This window comes from Astyanax mexicanus, chromosome 2 (genome assembly GCF_023375975.1).
Source record: "Astyanax mexicanus isolate ESR-SI-001 chromosome 2, AstMex3_surface, whole genome shotgun sequence".
NCBI lineage: Eukaryota > Metazoa > Chordata > Actinopteri > Characiformes > Acestrorhamphidae > Astyanax > Astyanax mexicanus.
This window is the reverse complement of record NC_064409.1, coordinates 20,878,658-20,895,170: the sequence shown is the minus strand read 5'-3', so window position 1 is coordinate 20,895,170 and position 16,513 is coordinate 20,878,658. Positions and strand designations below refer to the sequence as shown.

At 36.3% G+C, this 16,513-nt stretch overlaps 1 protein-coding gene across 2 annotated transcripts in view; it reads left to right on the top strand.

The window, feature by feature from the left end:
- prkcq (protein kinase C, theta) overlaps window positions 1–16,513 on the top strand; it is a 45,637-nt gene that overhangs the window by 16,436 nt on the left and 12,688 nt on the right. The window contains exons 1-6 of one of the 2 annotated variants that reach the window (XM_022671383.2): window positions 867–967; window positions 3,303–3,881; window positions 12,615–12,814; window positions 14,091–14,151; window positions 15,534–15,711; window positions 16,244–16,275. In XM_022671383.2, coding sequence (XP_022527104.1) covers window positions 3,761–3,881; window positions 12,615–12,814; window positions 14,091–14,151; window positions 15,534–15,711; window positions 16,244–16,275 — 592 coding nt within the window. In that variant the 5' untranslated portion in view covers window positions 867–967; window positions 3,303–3,760. Of the gene's footprint in view, window positions 1–866; window positions 968–3,302; window positions 3,882–12,614; window positions 12,815–14,090; window positions 14,152–15,533; window positions 15,712–16,243; window positions 16,276–16,513 lie in introns of those variants that run through there. The other variant, XM_022671382.2, reaches the window with a different exon arrangement.

The window sequence follows — 16,513 nt, the reverse complement described above, 5'->3', positions numbered from 1 at the left end:
AGCACATTGTAAACTCCTTATTGAAATAATTTTAGCAAAGGTATAATCATAATTGATTATACAGAAAAATGTGGACATAATTTGTGGGACACCTGCTCGTTGTTTCTTGCAAAATCAAGATATTAATAAGAGTTTTACCTGTTTTGTTGGAGTAACTGTCTCCACTGTCCAAAGAAGACTTTTTACAAGATTTCGAAACATTGCTGAAAAATGTAATTGCATTAAGCAACAACAAGGGTGTTACTGAGGTCAGCCCACATCTGGCATTGGGCATGGTGCCAATAGATTCATGTTAAAGTTTTTCAAATGTTAAATTCTTACAAATGATGGGGTCTTGAAGTGCAGACTGTAACACACATGTCTGATTGTGGATCGCATGTGAAAAAGACTCTAATTTTATCTGATTTAAAAATATTAGATTGTAAAAACAAACACATTCTTACATCCTTACATAGAGTGTAACTACCCATACAGCCTACTGAAATATAGCTCCGCCCACCCATACTGAAGTCATATGGAATATTCTGACCCAACCTAATTTTTGAATAAGGCACAAAAGAGGGTAACCAATCAGATGAAAGATCAGTCATCTGCCCCAGTCTTAAAGGCACAGAGACAAAACAGCTTTTTTTAAATATTAGAAAAGAGACAGTAAGAAGTACAAACTGATCTAAAAACGACACATTACACTGAGTGCATGTGTGTTCGTGGGTGTGTGCGGGTGGGTGAGCGTGTGTGTGTGTAGGTGTGGGTGGGTGTATAGTCAGCTGTTTGGGGACTGGGGGAACTAGTGGTTTTGTATTACAGATCTATTAATAGTTGTCTTCCCCACTATCTCCCCCATAGCCCTCTCTCTCTCTCTCTCTTTCTCTCTCTCTTTCTTCCTTTCTCTTTCAATCTATCTTGTTTACTTGTTGTTTAAGCTGAGTGTGTGCCTGTTGATCTTAAGACTGCCTCACTCTCTCAGGTAAGCTCTATTAAACAGTAGCTTTTAGTCACAATATATTAACCCTTTAAACAGCAGGTGTGTTAATGTGAAAAGCTGTGTGATTCAGTATAAACTCTGGGTCACATATCTATCTATCTATCTATCTATCTATCTATCTATCTATCTATCTATCTATCTATCTATCTATCTATCTATCTATCTATCTATCTATCTATATGTCTGTCTGTGTCTTGCTCTTTCAGGTAATCTCTTTTAAGCAATAGCTTTCAGTCACAGTACATTAACTGTTTAAACAGCAGGTGTGTTCATGTAAAGTAATACAGTGTGACATACAGGGTCACATACTCTGACTATCTATCTATCTATCTATCTATCTATCTATCTATCTATCTATCTATCTATCTATCTATCTATCTATCTATCTATCATTTTGTCTGTCTAACCACTTGTCTGTCTGATTGTTTAGTCCATTTATCCATTTATTTGTGTGTCTATCTATCTATCTATCTATCTATTTATCTATCTATCTATCTATCTATCTATCTATCTATCTATCTATCTATCTATCTATCTATCTATCTATCTATCTATCTATCTATCTATCTATCTATCTATCTATCTATCTATCTATCTATCTATCTATCTATCTAGATCTAAGGCAGACTGTGTAACTGTAGAGCAGATGTGGACGTGTCCAGCAGAAGTAACAGTATTATGACTTCATCTTTCTCTGTCTCGTATTGTTTCGATGTTGTGGGTTAAAGCTGGTCACGTGGTCGTAAAAGTATTCAGACTGCACCTAGTGTTGGTTTATGGGAAGTGAGAGACGTTATTAGCATGTGTGTAGTCAGACTATTATGTTTCATTAACAGGTTTTATAAAGTGTTATACTATCTGTTCTTATATATCTGAATGTGAAGGAAAGGTTTTGTGATGTTTTTCACTGCAGTAAGTGTTTATTTACTCTGTAAAAAAAGTCTCTAGATCTCTCATCATGGAGTCCATTATTAATTATTAAAAGGTCTCATCATATTAGCAGCTGGTTTGGTAAATCAGGTGAGCTGTTTATGGAACTGAACACTGGGTCCACTGGTCGTTGGTTGAGAGCACCAACGAGAAATCTATAGCGCACCAGTCAATCGCAGATCATGCAACTTGATTTAGGGCAAAAAGCACACCTTGCGCAGTTTGAAATAAGCAAACTAATTGTCTTAATTAATCATGTGTGTGTTTTGCATTTAACATGCATCAGTAGTGTGCAAGTTGTCGCTCCCTTTAAGAAGGAGGTGCGCTCTGACTTTGGCGCATCTCAGCAGAGGAAACTGACCAATGATGTGCACAGTTCAGGTTTCCCAGTTTACTTACTGTGCTCAGAAATAAACTAGTATCTTATATTTCAATATAAGATACTTAGTGTCATGTAATGAATGGTAATGGGGAGTAATGAGGACTTTTTACTTCTACTCTGTATATTCCACACAATTATCTTTTCTTGCTACTCCTTACATTCAAAAAACTCCTGTTTCGTTTAAGCTTGTTGATACCTTACACTCAAGCAAGAACATAGCAGACGTATGTAGCCTAGTATAAGGATGATCTGTGCAGAGACTTAAGAGAACTTGAGCGAAACGTCACAGCATCCCAAATTACATAAACATTATAGTAATTATGGCTTTTACAAAAAGGTGTTTTGGGGAGGGGGAGGGGTGTAGTGTACTATAAGCTCCTGTGGCGTGGCCTAATCTTTTATCCTTAATGAAATTGTTTCCCACTTACATTATTTTTATACTTTTAAGAAGTTTTAAAATCAGTACTTTTACACTTTTTCTTGAGTAAGACGCTTGGATTAATACTTCAAACACTTCTACAGGATTATGTTTTAACTCTAGCATCTATACTTCTACCTGAGTAATTAATATGAATACTTTGAACACCTTTGGATTTCCACCTGTGGTCTGTTCACATGGATAATTCTAGCCAGAAGCTGGCGGTCACCATCATTACCATCCACTGTGCTACTGTCCACTGTGGGGGGTAATATTAGCTCTCTGTGATGTATTCCCCTCACACACATGACACTGTGGAAGTGGAAATGTTAAATTTCCCCATACCTTCAGAAATGATACGTCCCATTTATCAGACCTTGCTCCTAACAGTCCCATACTCTTGTTAAGCAATGAGAACTCACAAGACAACACCTCACAACGTATACAGGCAATAAGTTTACATACTGCCAGCCCATGTGTTTTGGCATGGCATCTCAGTGTAAATCTCAGTCATATTGGAATATTTAAGTGTATTTTATTAAATCTCTCGTTTCTGATCTTTTAATCTTCTCTTTCTCTCTGTGCAGAAAGGGTGTGTGCTCTGTGCATACTCAGCACCGCCAGGACAGGAGCACAGATCAGAAGCTGACCTTTCCTTCAACCTCACACACACAGACAAACACACACACATACACATATACAAACCCACACACCTCACGGAGGGGTCACCGTGCCCAGGCTCTTTTCTGAGCACATTCATTCACACACCCGCATGCTCCTACACATGTTCAGCTGGAGTGTACTGTATTGAAGAGAGAGGTCTGGAGGAGGTTCTTCTGAACGGATAGAGCTGCTGGAGATCTCGCAGCTGCTGGAACTTTCTGTGTTTCAAATACACTCAGAATGGACTTCCCCAGCATGGTGGACAACATCTAAAGACCCATTGCCAGTGTGATTACCGCCGCTAAGGGGACTTGCAGTGTTAAAAGACCCTCATATTGGAGTTTATCAGATTTTAAAGGAGTTAAGAGAGTGAACGAGTGGAATGATGTCTCCGTTTCTGAGGATTGGTTTCTCCAGCTTTGAAATGGACCCTGGACTAGCCTACCATGAGGAGGTGCTCAACCCCTACTGTGCAGTCTACATGAAAGAGGCTGTGGAGACAGGTAGGAAGCATTACTTACAGCAGTACTGACACAGTACAGTCTAAAAGTGTGTGGTGAAGATAAGGTGCAGAGATATGTAACATAGATTATACACGATCACAGCAGTTACTGAGGTAGACAGGCTATAGTACTTAGTCGAATATAGAGTAACAACAAATAATGCCAATAGGGATATAGGCAGTTTCAGTCTCTGTGCACATGTAGCATGTGTGTAAGTGTGTGAGGAGTGGTGGGGGGTTCAGTTCAGTCCCGGTGTGAGTGTGTTTGGGTGTGTGGTGTTAAGGAGAATGAAGCTGTTGCAAAGTCTGGTGGTGCAGTCTTATGTAAAAAGCAATTATCTTTAAATAATTAAGACTATTTAGACATTTAGACTTTTTAGAAATAAAAACATTAATACATGTAAGGAAGCCAATAGATTGTTCAATAAATAATGTCAGGCCTGTGGAAAAAAAAGAAGTTTTTGAATTGGTTTCTCTGATTTTGCTATTTATAGGTATATGTTTGAGTAAAATGAACATTGTTTTATTTTATAAACTACGGACAACATTTCTCCCAAATTCCAAATAAAAATATATATTTTTTAAAACAGTTATTTGCAGAAAATGAGAAATGGCTGCAATAACAAAAAATGCAGAGCTTTCAAACATTAAATCATGCAAAAATACAAGTACAAAATAATAAAGTTTTAAGAGTTCAAAAATAAATATTTGGTGGAATAACCCTGAGTTTTAATCACAGTTTTCCTTGATCTTGGCATGTTTTCCTCCACCAGTCTTACACACTGCTTCTGGATAACTTTATGCCCTTTCTCCTGGTGCAAAAACTCAAGCTGTTCAGCTTGGTTTGGTGGCTTGTGATCATCTATCTTTCTCTTAATTATATTCCAGAGGTTTTTAATGTGGTAAAATCACAGAAACTTATTAAATATCAACAGGATGATCAACACAAACTGTGCCGCAACAGATTCAGAGCTTCTGTCTCTGATCTAAGCAAACGTCATTGTTTGCTGTGAAATGAATATTAAAGAGTAAAACAAACTGAAAGTAAAATAAATACAACATAGACTGCTTTTAAGAAAAAAATACCGGTTTTAAATACAATATTACTGTTTCACGACATCCTGTGTACAGTACAATATGGAAGGACCTATAAGTAACTCTTAACACAGGTGATGTACAACTACATCAGCATCTACCATCCCAAAGGGACCAAACAAGTTGCATTTTCATGGGAGATTTTTTTTTTTACTGTAAAAAAGTTAAGTTTAGGTAAAAAAAAACAAAAACTTACGTTTGTCAAGGAACACCTAAACTGTGATTAGACTGGTGCTTTCTTCCAACACTTTGAACTAGGAAATATCAATCAGTCCTTAAATGCAACACGCTGTATGAATATCATTGTAATGTCATTGCTGACCATGTGAATCCCTTCATGAACACAGTTTACACTCAGTTTTTAATGCCCACTTCCATTACAAAGCAGAAATCATCTCAAACTGGTTTTATAAATGTAAGAGTGATATTAGTTTTTCCAGTGGTGGCTCATACTAGTCACCAGATCTAAAACCACTAAAACTCTCTTGCGATGAAGAAGGACAGAAGATTTAGAGCATGAAATTGTAAGTGAAAAGTAGAACTGCAGGAGCTGTGCTTAAAGTCATGTGACTGTTTTTGCTCAGGCACTTTAAGCTATATTTAAACTACTGAGTGTGTGTGTGCATGCATGGGTGTGTGTGTGGGAAGATCTAAAAACAGACTCATGGAAGGAAAGAAACTTTAGATAAGACTGCAGCTAGAGAGTGAACTCCAGTAAAAATGCAACAAACAACATAGAAAGTGACCGTGTAACATAGCTTACATGTAAAAACTTGTATATCCATTTTTGCCATTATTTACATCTGACATAATTTGAATCTGACACTTGTTCTTTACACAAAAGCCACATTTTATGATGAAAAAAACAATAAAAAAGCTCCAAAATTGAATAATTTTACATTGATTATTAAACTGTGGAGCAGTCGAACTGTGTTCTCTGAAATGACGGAGCTTCATCCAATACTTTTTTTTGTTGCTGAATGCAATCAAATTTTTAAAAACAATGCTGTAGAATCTGGTACAAAACATTGCCTCTACTCCAACAAAAGCAAGATAAACATTTTAATCTCCTTATCTTTCAGAAGAAACAATGAATGAGCAGGTGACTCAATACGTTTGTCTATATGGATGAGGTCTTTCTTCTTGTTGGATGCACTGTGTTTTTTAGAGAGCAGTTTGAATCAATAATGCGCATTAAGTGAACTACAAAACACGTTATAAACAAGTTATGGTCAACATACACAATAAACCACTGACAGATAGGTGATGTGAACATCTTTAATGGTATTTTTGAGGTGAAAACGAGGTTTTTATGAAAAAGTCAAACCTGTCAAAAGTTTAGACACACATTTTCATTAATATTTTTATAACATGCTACATTGTAGATTGATATTAAAGACTTAAAATTCATGAAGTAACACATACACAATTATGAAGTACACAAAAAAATTGTTGGGCTTTCAGTGAAGGAAAAGCAGTTAAGACCTTTAGAACTCCTTTAAGAGGGTTAGAGAAACATTCAGGGTTATACCATCTAAATCATAAAACATATTTTGGCTTGTGTTCCTTCATAGTATATGTATGCGATGTACTCCAAACTTTTGTAGTCCAAACTTTTGAATGGTACTTTATATATCTGTGCGTATGTGTGCGTGTGTGTGTGTGTGTGTGTGTGTGCGTGTGCATGTGTGGTGTGTGTGCGTGCGTGCGTGTGAGTCAGAAGTAGCAGGACACCCTCCTCTTTTGATTCAGAAACGAAAGGGAAACAATATGAAATCAGATTTGCATCTGATTTGCATTTGAATCTGATTCCATAAAACAAAACGTATAGCTATAAGTACAACCAGTGGTGTCCAGTAAATATAGTGGGTACCCCATATTGATAAATGAGTTACATGAACTTAATACACATTAACAGCCCACAAATACAGCCACAAACCACAAAAGTATACAATAGACCCAACAATCAACGCTTAATGTTCCTTCAAGTACAGGCGTTCTACAAATATTTGTTCATTTGTTATGCCTACAGGACGCCAGAGCAGCCAAAACATTAAGTACACATAAAACTCACCAGTCAGACAGCCTATTACTTAGTTTCCCGTTAAAGGAAAGGCTTTAAAAAGGCTTTTTAATATAATATGACACAATATCTTTCTCATTTCCATGATAGTTAGCTAAATATTTAATTAATCCAGCATGCGCGCTCCGTTTTATATGGAAGCCCATTTCCGCCACCTGAAGAAAAAAAAACGTCCTCAACTAAGTCATAATTATGAGATAGAAAAGTCATAATTATGAGATGACTTTTTATCTCATAAATATGACTTACTATCTCATAATTATGACTTTCTATCTCATAATTATGACTTACTATCTCATAATTATGACTTACTATCTCATAATTATGACTTTTTTATCTCATAATTATGACTTACTATCTCATAATTATGACTTACTATCCCATAATTATGACTTTTCTATCTCATAATTATGACTTACTATCTCATAATTATGACTTTTTTATCTCATAATTATGACTTACTATCTCATAATTATGACTTAGTTGAGGACGTTTTTTTTTTCTTCAGGTGGCGGAAATGGGCTTCCATAGTTTTACGAATAATCAACGCACGGAGCGTAACTCCTTCATCCGAGTGCATGGCCCCGCCCCCGCTGTGAAAATCATGAATCTGATTGGTTAGATTGTCCTATGACTTTACTAACAGACTCAATACCACACCCTTCTCAAAATCAGGAGAAGGGTCCAGGTAGACACGTGAGCAGAAGCCATTTTAAAAATCTTTGATTAGTTAGAAGAGCTGTCAGTCATATAAGAGTCCTGTAGCAACTAAAAAACAGCTGTTTTTTATTTTAGTTAATTTATAAAAAAAATGCTTACACTTGCAATAATTATATTATATACTTCCTACAAAAAAATGTAATTATTAACATGCACTTTTTGTCACCCTTTCTCTGAAGGGTTAGAAGGGCCTCACTGCACAACACTGTGTACAACATAGCTAATTACCAGCAACACGTAACTCAAACATGAAGACCACAGCTTTAAAGTGACACTTTACACCCACATACTGGAACACACATATACAAGTGTGCTGATGAGTTCCAGATAGGCTGCAAGTGTCTGTGGTTAGTGTGGGCTGAGTTCTGGACAAGAACAGAAATAACTATTACCTTTATAATAGAGAGAGTCCAGGTGGAGAAAACATATTTACATACATGAATACCGCAACTCAGTAAGACTGTATACACTAATATAGTTGCAAACACTGTATATGTAGTAAATTGTATACCTACAAACATATGTAATTGATCAGTCTGTGGAAACTGGATATATTGTATATTTGTAAATATATAGAGTAAATCAGAATATTACAATGATTTTCTGTACATTCAGTACTGTATACCTTTGCTATTAGGGCAGTGGTGGCTCGGCAGGTAGAGCACCAGGCGATCAACCACAAGTTTGTGGGTTCTATACCCAGGCTTGGGGCACTGCAGCATTGGCTGCCCACTGCTCCAGGCACATGTTCTCACAAAATCACTGTGTCTTTTGAGTGTGGTCACTAGTGTACCTATGTGTGTGTGTGTGTGTGTGTGTGTGTGTGTGTGTGTGTGTGTTTACTGCACAGATGGGTAATATATACAGTGTATACACTATATGAGACTTAATGCGTACATTGTGTGCTTGCAAATTTTCAGTATGGTGTCTATTTGTATGTAAGTTGTTCCATATATAGAGCATTTTACAGAGTATAGTATATAAATTAAGTAAAGCAATCTATTTACAGGATTTTCTACAAGTTTTCTGTATAATCTATATAATCAACACTGATTTCGCTGCAGATACAGGCAACGTCTTATAGTCTATACCTGCAAATAAATTGGAGTAAATTGTATACTGGAAAATATATGCAACAAACTCACCTGTGTACAAATTACAGCATATTTTGAATAAAAATTGCAAATATGTGATAATCACTATACAGTGGTGTGAAAAAGTGTTTGCCCCTTCATGATTTATTTTTTTTGCATGTTTTTCACTCTTAAATGTTTCAGATATTCAAGCAATTTTAAATATTAGTCAAAGATAACACAAGTAATTAATTTAACTTAATAAATTAAGTTTTTTAATTAAGGTTTGTATTACTAGGATATATATATATATTTTTTTAATTGTTGTAATTACACCACATTGGAAGGTTTTCAAGCATTAACTGCATCAAGATCATGCCACAGCATTTCAATAAAAATCAGGACAGGACTTTGACTAGCCCGCTTCAAAATTCAGCCATTCCGAGGTGGACTAACTGGTGTGTTTTGGATCACTGTCTTGCTGCAAAACCCAAGTTTATTTCACCTTGAGGTCACAAACAGATAGCCGGACATTCTCCTTCAGATCTGTTTGGAAGACCAAAAATCTTTTGTATAAATTTAACAAAATTGAGATGAGCCTTAATGTTTTTTTTTTTTTTTTGCTCAGCAGTGTTTTTTTCGTTGGCACTCTGCCATGCAGACCATTTTTAATGCTGACCTTAACTGAGGCAAGTGAGGCCTGCAGTTCTTTGGATGTTGTTGTGGGGTCTTTTGTGACCTTTAGGATGAGTCATCACTGCACTCTTGGGGTAATTTTGATCGGCTGGTTATTCCTGGGATGGTTCACCACTGTTACACGTTTTCGGCCTTTGTGGATAATGACTCGCACTGTGGTTCACTGGAGTCCCAAAACTTTAGGAATGTTTTTATAACCTTTTTCGGACGGAAAGATCTCAATTACTTTCTTTCTCGTTTGTGCCTGAATCTTTGGAAATGAACATGATTTCTAGCTTTTGAGTATCTTTTGATCTACTTCCTTTGTCAGGCAGGCCCTAATTAGGTGTTTTCTTTATTGATAACAGGTGTAGCAGTAATCAGGCCTGTGTGTGGCTGGAGGAATTAAACTCAGGTGTCAGAAAGCAGAGTTATGTTAAAAACAGCATTTTGTGTTTATTTTGTGTTGTTAAGGAGTGACAAACATACAATCAAACAAGAAATCATGAATGGGGCAAACTCTTTTTCACACCACTGTATAAACAAGGTAAATAAGTATGACTTAAATAAGTTATATACTTAACTGCATATATTAAATGAGCCTTTATACTAATATTTCACTGCAAATATTGTAGCTTTCAATATAAGCCAATGTAAAAAGAGTTTTAGCTTAAGTTTAGGAATTTGTAGCTTTTCTATTGGTCTAGTCATCATGAAATTCTAGAAGAGTACAGCAGAAATGGAGATTAGCTGATGTGATATCACACATACACTCTTACCAAAAATGGCAGGTTTGTGTGTATGTGTGTGGTGTCAGTGAGAGAGAGAGGCAGAGAGAGAGAGAGCATGTGTTTGTGGTCAGCATTGAGCAAGTTAGGAGGGAAATGTGTGTCACATGTGTGAAATGATGATAGCAGTATAGCTTTTTCCTAGGCACAGACATCATCCAGTTTATGAATCATATACTAACACACACACACACACACAGGCATTTATATGTGAACTTCTGGAGGAACTGGAACTGATACGGCCTCACACACGTCAGTTCCTTCAAATTAAAACACTGCAACCGTCTGTCTGTTTAAAGAGACACAGTAGAAACTATTTTAGACTGATGGTTACCAGACTGGGTAAAGGAAAGCATTACGTATATTTTATTTAGCTGTTAAATAATCATATAATAACCTACAATAGATAAACAAAGTACATTACTACCAATGTATATTAGTCATGTGTAAAGCATAGTAATGAAAGTGCAGTATTTTTTTAGTGTAGGAATCAGACTGTCCACCTTTTCTGCTTCTTGTAGGATTCTTTATCTTTATATTGTTAATGTTTCACAGTTATTGATCATTGTATATTGTGACAATATCTATGCATTATCGGGCATAGTGAGAGGTCAACACAGGTAACATCCTGATTGGTTGCTCCTTGTTCCCACTAGACCTATCAGTGTGCTCTGTAGGTGGGACTTACACTCAGCCTCTTTCTTTTGTAGTGCATCAGTTCAATGTAGAGTTAATAAAAATACATAACCCTGCCTCTATATTGCCTTTAGTGCCACATACCAACACACACATACATACATACATACATACATAGCTGTAATAATCTACCTACTGAGGCTGTATTCAGACTCCAGCTCAAATTAGTTTTTAGCACATGTAGATTGTTGGTAGTCTGTAGATTGGATTGTTGGTAGTCTGAAATCATATGAAATCAGATCCAAACCACATTTGGAGATGAAGGTTAGAAATGTGATTACAATCAGATTTGTACAGTTTTTTGTTCTATATAAAATATAAATAAAGGTTATTTGTTATATAATACAGTATAGTTTTTTCTGATTTAATGGACAATATATTTTTTTGTATGACTTGTATATGAGGAGTAAGGCACATCACATATTTCTAGGAATATAAAAAAAAATGAGTGTAAACTTCATGATTAAGTAACAATATATAATATTATATATTATTAATAATAATATTGTTAATATATGATGAGTAAGAAATAATAATAACAAATGCTTTAAAGAAAAAAGACAAAATAATAAATATGTTGCAAAGAGTGAATAAGTGTTTACTGTCATCAGATATTTTCTAAAGTTATGTTAAAACAATTGAAAGCAGTACTGAGTTAGCTGCGTGAGGGGAGCTGTGCTGAGCTGCGAAATGGTAAATGTGGGTTGTGTAAAACTGATGTAAAAATACAGCAGCTTCTTCATAAAGTAATAAAGGAAAATAAAAATGAAGATTTGTGCTAAAATAACCCTCAGCCATACATGAATTAACATAGAAAATGAATGCAGATAATTTTGGACCCATGTGTGCATTAGAGGGGTAGTGATACAAATAGGGCTTTTATTCAAAAGTAGGTAAGTAAAAAATTAATAAGGATGTAGGATGATCAAAAACAAGATAAATGAGGAATAACTTAAATTCTGAATGGATGAATTAATTTATTGGTAAGATAAATATTATAAAAACACTCAGCCATACATGAAGTTACATAGAAAATGAGTGCAGGTCATTTTTGACCCATATCTGCATTAGAGGGGTAGTGATAAATAAGGGCTTTTATTCCAAAATAGATAAAGCAAATCAATTAAATAAGGATGTATGATGATCAAAAACAAGATAAAAGAGAAATAACTTAAATTCTGAATTACTGAATTAATTTATTGTTCAAATATATCATAGAAACACTCAGCCATACATGAAGATACATAGAAAAATAAGGCTGGGTTATTTTTGACCCATGTTGTGCATTAGACGGGGTGTGCATATGTTGCACTTCAAAAGGTTAAATAGGATTTCAGTGTCTTTTGCATCACTCATATTACGACAAAGAACAGCAGCAAAGGTTATTTACTGTCTCCGACCGCCATACCACAACAACCCATGCAGATATGTTTGTAATGTCAAGACACGCAAATCCAATCTGATCACTTCTAAAAAATATTGTGAACATTTATCTCAGCAGATCTGAAATTTTAAATCCAGTTTGCTTGCAGTCTGAACACAGCCTTTTATGATCCAGAGTCCTGACACTGTATAAAAACGTGTGTGTGTGTGTGTGTTCTCAGAAAAGGGTCAGGTGTATAAACAGAAGAGGCCCACCATGTACCCGCCGTGGAGCAGCACGTTTGATGCTCACGTCCACAGGGGTCGAGTGATGCACGTGGTGGTCAAAGACAAGACGGCCGAGCTGAAGACTGAGGCCACCGTCCAGCTGGACACACTCGCCTCCCGCTGCAAGAAGGAGAACGGAAAACTGGAGATATGGGTCAGTATGTGTGTGTGTGTACCAGTACAATGTAAATACCAAATATGGCTGTTATTATTATTAATATATGCAAATACACTCACTGTCAAAGAAAGGGTTGCAAAAATAGTTGGAATCAAAAAGAAGTGTATGATTTAGAGGTTACATAAAAGTTACCAGGAACAAAATAAATTATTAAACATTAAGGGCCCTATTTTAGCGATGTACAGGCGAGCCGTCAACCGTGCTCCACGCAGCTTGATTTAGGGTGTATCTTTGCTATCGTAACAACGGGAAAAGCAAAGCTTCGCCAGGCACGAAAAACAAGCAAAAGGTATGTACTGTACTAATTCTCTTAAGCAATCATGGGTGTGTTTTGGGCATAAGGTATGAACAAAAAATAAACCAATCAGTGAGTCACTTGCCATTTCGTTTAAAAGCCAGGTGCACTTTGACTTTGGTGTATTGCTATTTCAGGAGTGCAGCTACCTGGACGTGTCCAATGTTTTCAGCAGAGAAAATTGAACTGCTTGTTCACGCTTGTTGTTTATTGTGTTTATTGTTGGTGTAAAAGATTGCATAGCTGCCAGTGGCGTGCGCTTTGGGTTTGTGCACTGCTGCATGTCCATGTGGGCTTAACAATGTGAGGTGTATGTACATTGGAGATGCACCTGTGACAATTCACTGGCAAGGTAGCAATGAACATCTGACTGTTGCCGACTGTCTAGGTTGATTTTGTCAGTGGATCACCAGTGTTTTCTGTGTTACCTGAGCATACCTCATTTCGAGACCATCACACTCACTGGTGCTGTTGCTATTTAAATGATGCAGGCACAAAGCATGAAAAAAACTGGCAGGGTGTAAGATAGCAATAAGCATCAAGACTCGCTTTGCACAGGGTGTAAGTTAAGACTCACACAGTTCCTGCAGATTTTGTGGTAAGGGTGGAGCGTTGATAAGGTGTCCAATAGCATCGCACACATTTTCAGTAGAAGACAGGTTTGGTAATGAAGCTGACCAGTGTACAAGCTCTTAAGGACATGTGGTAGTTGCATGACGATGAGCATAATCCATTACAGTCTGGCATAATTACCCACCAAGTTTCATTCCTGTTCCTTAATTCCTTCAATCAGTCCAAATTGTTAACCATTTTTCTAAATAGCACTGCTGAATGCAATTCCTTTTATGACGAGAGTGCTGTATTTTAATTCATAAATAAATAAATAAATGAATAAATTAGTGGATGAATCAGTGCTTGTTCTCTGTGAGAACTCTTTTTCTGCTTCTATGACTAAAGGTGGAACTGAAGCCTCAGGGCCGTCTGCTGATGGAGGCCCGATACTTCTTAGAGAGAAGTGGTAAGTAGGTCACACACACACACACACACACAAACTCTGATTTCCTAATGAAAGATATTTTATGTTGTCTTAAATTTTTTTGCACAGAAATCCCCACCCCATATGCAGCCCCCAACACACACACACACCCACCCACCCACACACACACTCACACACACACAAACTCTGATTTCCTAATGAAAGATATTTTATGTTGTATTAATTTTTTTTGCACAGAAATCCCCACCCCATATGCAGCCCCCAACACACACACACACCCACCCACCCACACACACACTCACACACACACAGCTTTAAAATGTCACATGCATGCACCCACACACACTCACATACCCCCTCCCCCCACACATACAATAATATATTTATTGAATATCCTAATTAAATAATTTATTTATCAAAACTCAATCCTGTTCAACTGTGTTTATGTGTTATGTTCATTTTATTGTTGTTTTTTTTATTATTAATCCCTTTTCAGTTGTAAAATGTTTGGATGAATAAAATAAGGGTTAGTCTTAATGTATTTCCATGGGACAATAAATGTTCATTGATTGATTGATTGTTTGAAATCTATTTGTAAACAGGCAAGGATAATCGTTGTACATTGCACATTGTAAATGAATACTGAATTAATCCAGACTATGAAGGAACACATTAGAAATCATGTAGTAACTTAAAAGTGTTAAACAAACCAAAATTACGCATTTATGTGACTCTGAGGTTATCTGAGGTGCTGTTAACTTTCGGTTTCTGAGGCTGGTAACTCTAATTAACTTATTCTGTGCAACAGAGGTAACTCTTGGTCTTCTTTTTCTGGGGAAGTCCTGATGAGAGCCAGTTGCGTCATATTTTTGACAGTCTTTGTGACTGCACTTGAGATTTTTTTTTAAATCTTTGAAATTTTTCGGATTGACTGACATATATTTTTCTTCTTACCATAATATGGATTAGAACATTATTCAAATAAGGCTAAGATGTGCAAAGCTGTCAAAAAGTAAGAGGTGCTTCTTTAAAGAATATAAAATATAACACATTTTCTGGTTTGTTTAACCGTATTTTTGTTTACTAAATCATTTCATATGTTTTTCTTTATAGTTCGGATGACTTTAGTATTAAACAATTTTGAAATAATAATAATAAAAAAGTAAATAAATGGCGTGTCCAAACTTTTCACTGGCATTGTATATGCCATAAATAAATAAAGCTCTATATAACATTAGAATGAACCCAAACAAACTGCTTGCCTTCTATCAGGAGTCCATAAACATGCAGCGAATCATTAAATTATGCAGAATAAGTGAACAATTTTAGTGAATGAAATATTTGTGAATGTTTCTGTTGTTTTAGTGGAATTCTGATTCATGTTTCTGTGTGTGTTTGATTAGATGCGGGTCATGGTGAGGGAGATGGGGAGACTGAGAGGGAGAAGGAGGGAGTGTTTGCGCTGCATCAGCGCCGAGGGGCTATCAAACAGGCTAAAGTTCACGTGGTGAAGTGCCACGAATTCACCGCCACATTTTTTCCACAGCCCACATTCTGCTCCGTCTGTAAAGAGTTTGTCTGGTAAGATCAACTCAAAAATCACCCACCTCACACTTTCACATGTTACCCTGCTTTGTTTAATAAATATAATGTAAATAAGAATACACTGGAATTACTTTATATAGAGTTCTACATTCCTAAGACCTCTTAACCCTTAGTTCTTGTTCTTATCATCATTTGCTATAGGCCTGCATATAATATACATTACTTATTGATCCAAAATCCAAAAGAAAGTCTTCTCTAGAGAATAGAGTCAGTTACTCCAGCAAAATCAAGATGCATTCTTTATGATACCCTTAAATTAAAGAAGAAAGAGTAAATAAACAGGTGTCCCAATACTTTTGTCTATTCTGTGTACGTGCAGTTTAGACACTCTTGTGGTTTGAGATGAAATGTGGTACAGTACCACAGACCATCATTCAGTAGACCAGGCCTGAGTCATGACTGTAAAGGTTATCAGTAGATTGTAGTTATTTATAAGTCAGATAATTCTAATACATAACTCTCTCTCTCTCGCTCTCTCTTGCACTCTCTTTTTTCTCTCTCTCTACAGGGGGCTGAATAAACAAGGATATCAGTGCCGACGTGAGTTGCACTGTTTTCAGTGGTTCTATGTAGTGATGCTTTTAAACAACCACATGTTCATCAGCATGGTCATCTCAAGCTTGTCTAGCTTGTTAAACTGGTTTACCAGTTTAGCTCTTGACCAGTATAAGGTAAAGGGTAGATTGGCCAACCAAGCAGGATAAGCAGTACAACCAAAATTGTCTATGTTGGGTGATCAGCAGTAATAGAAAACCAGGTCAACCAGCATGACCAAGCT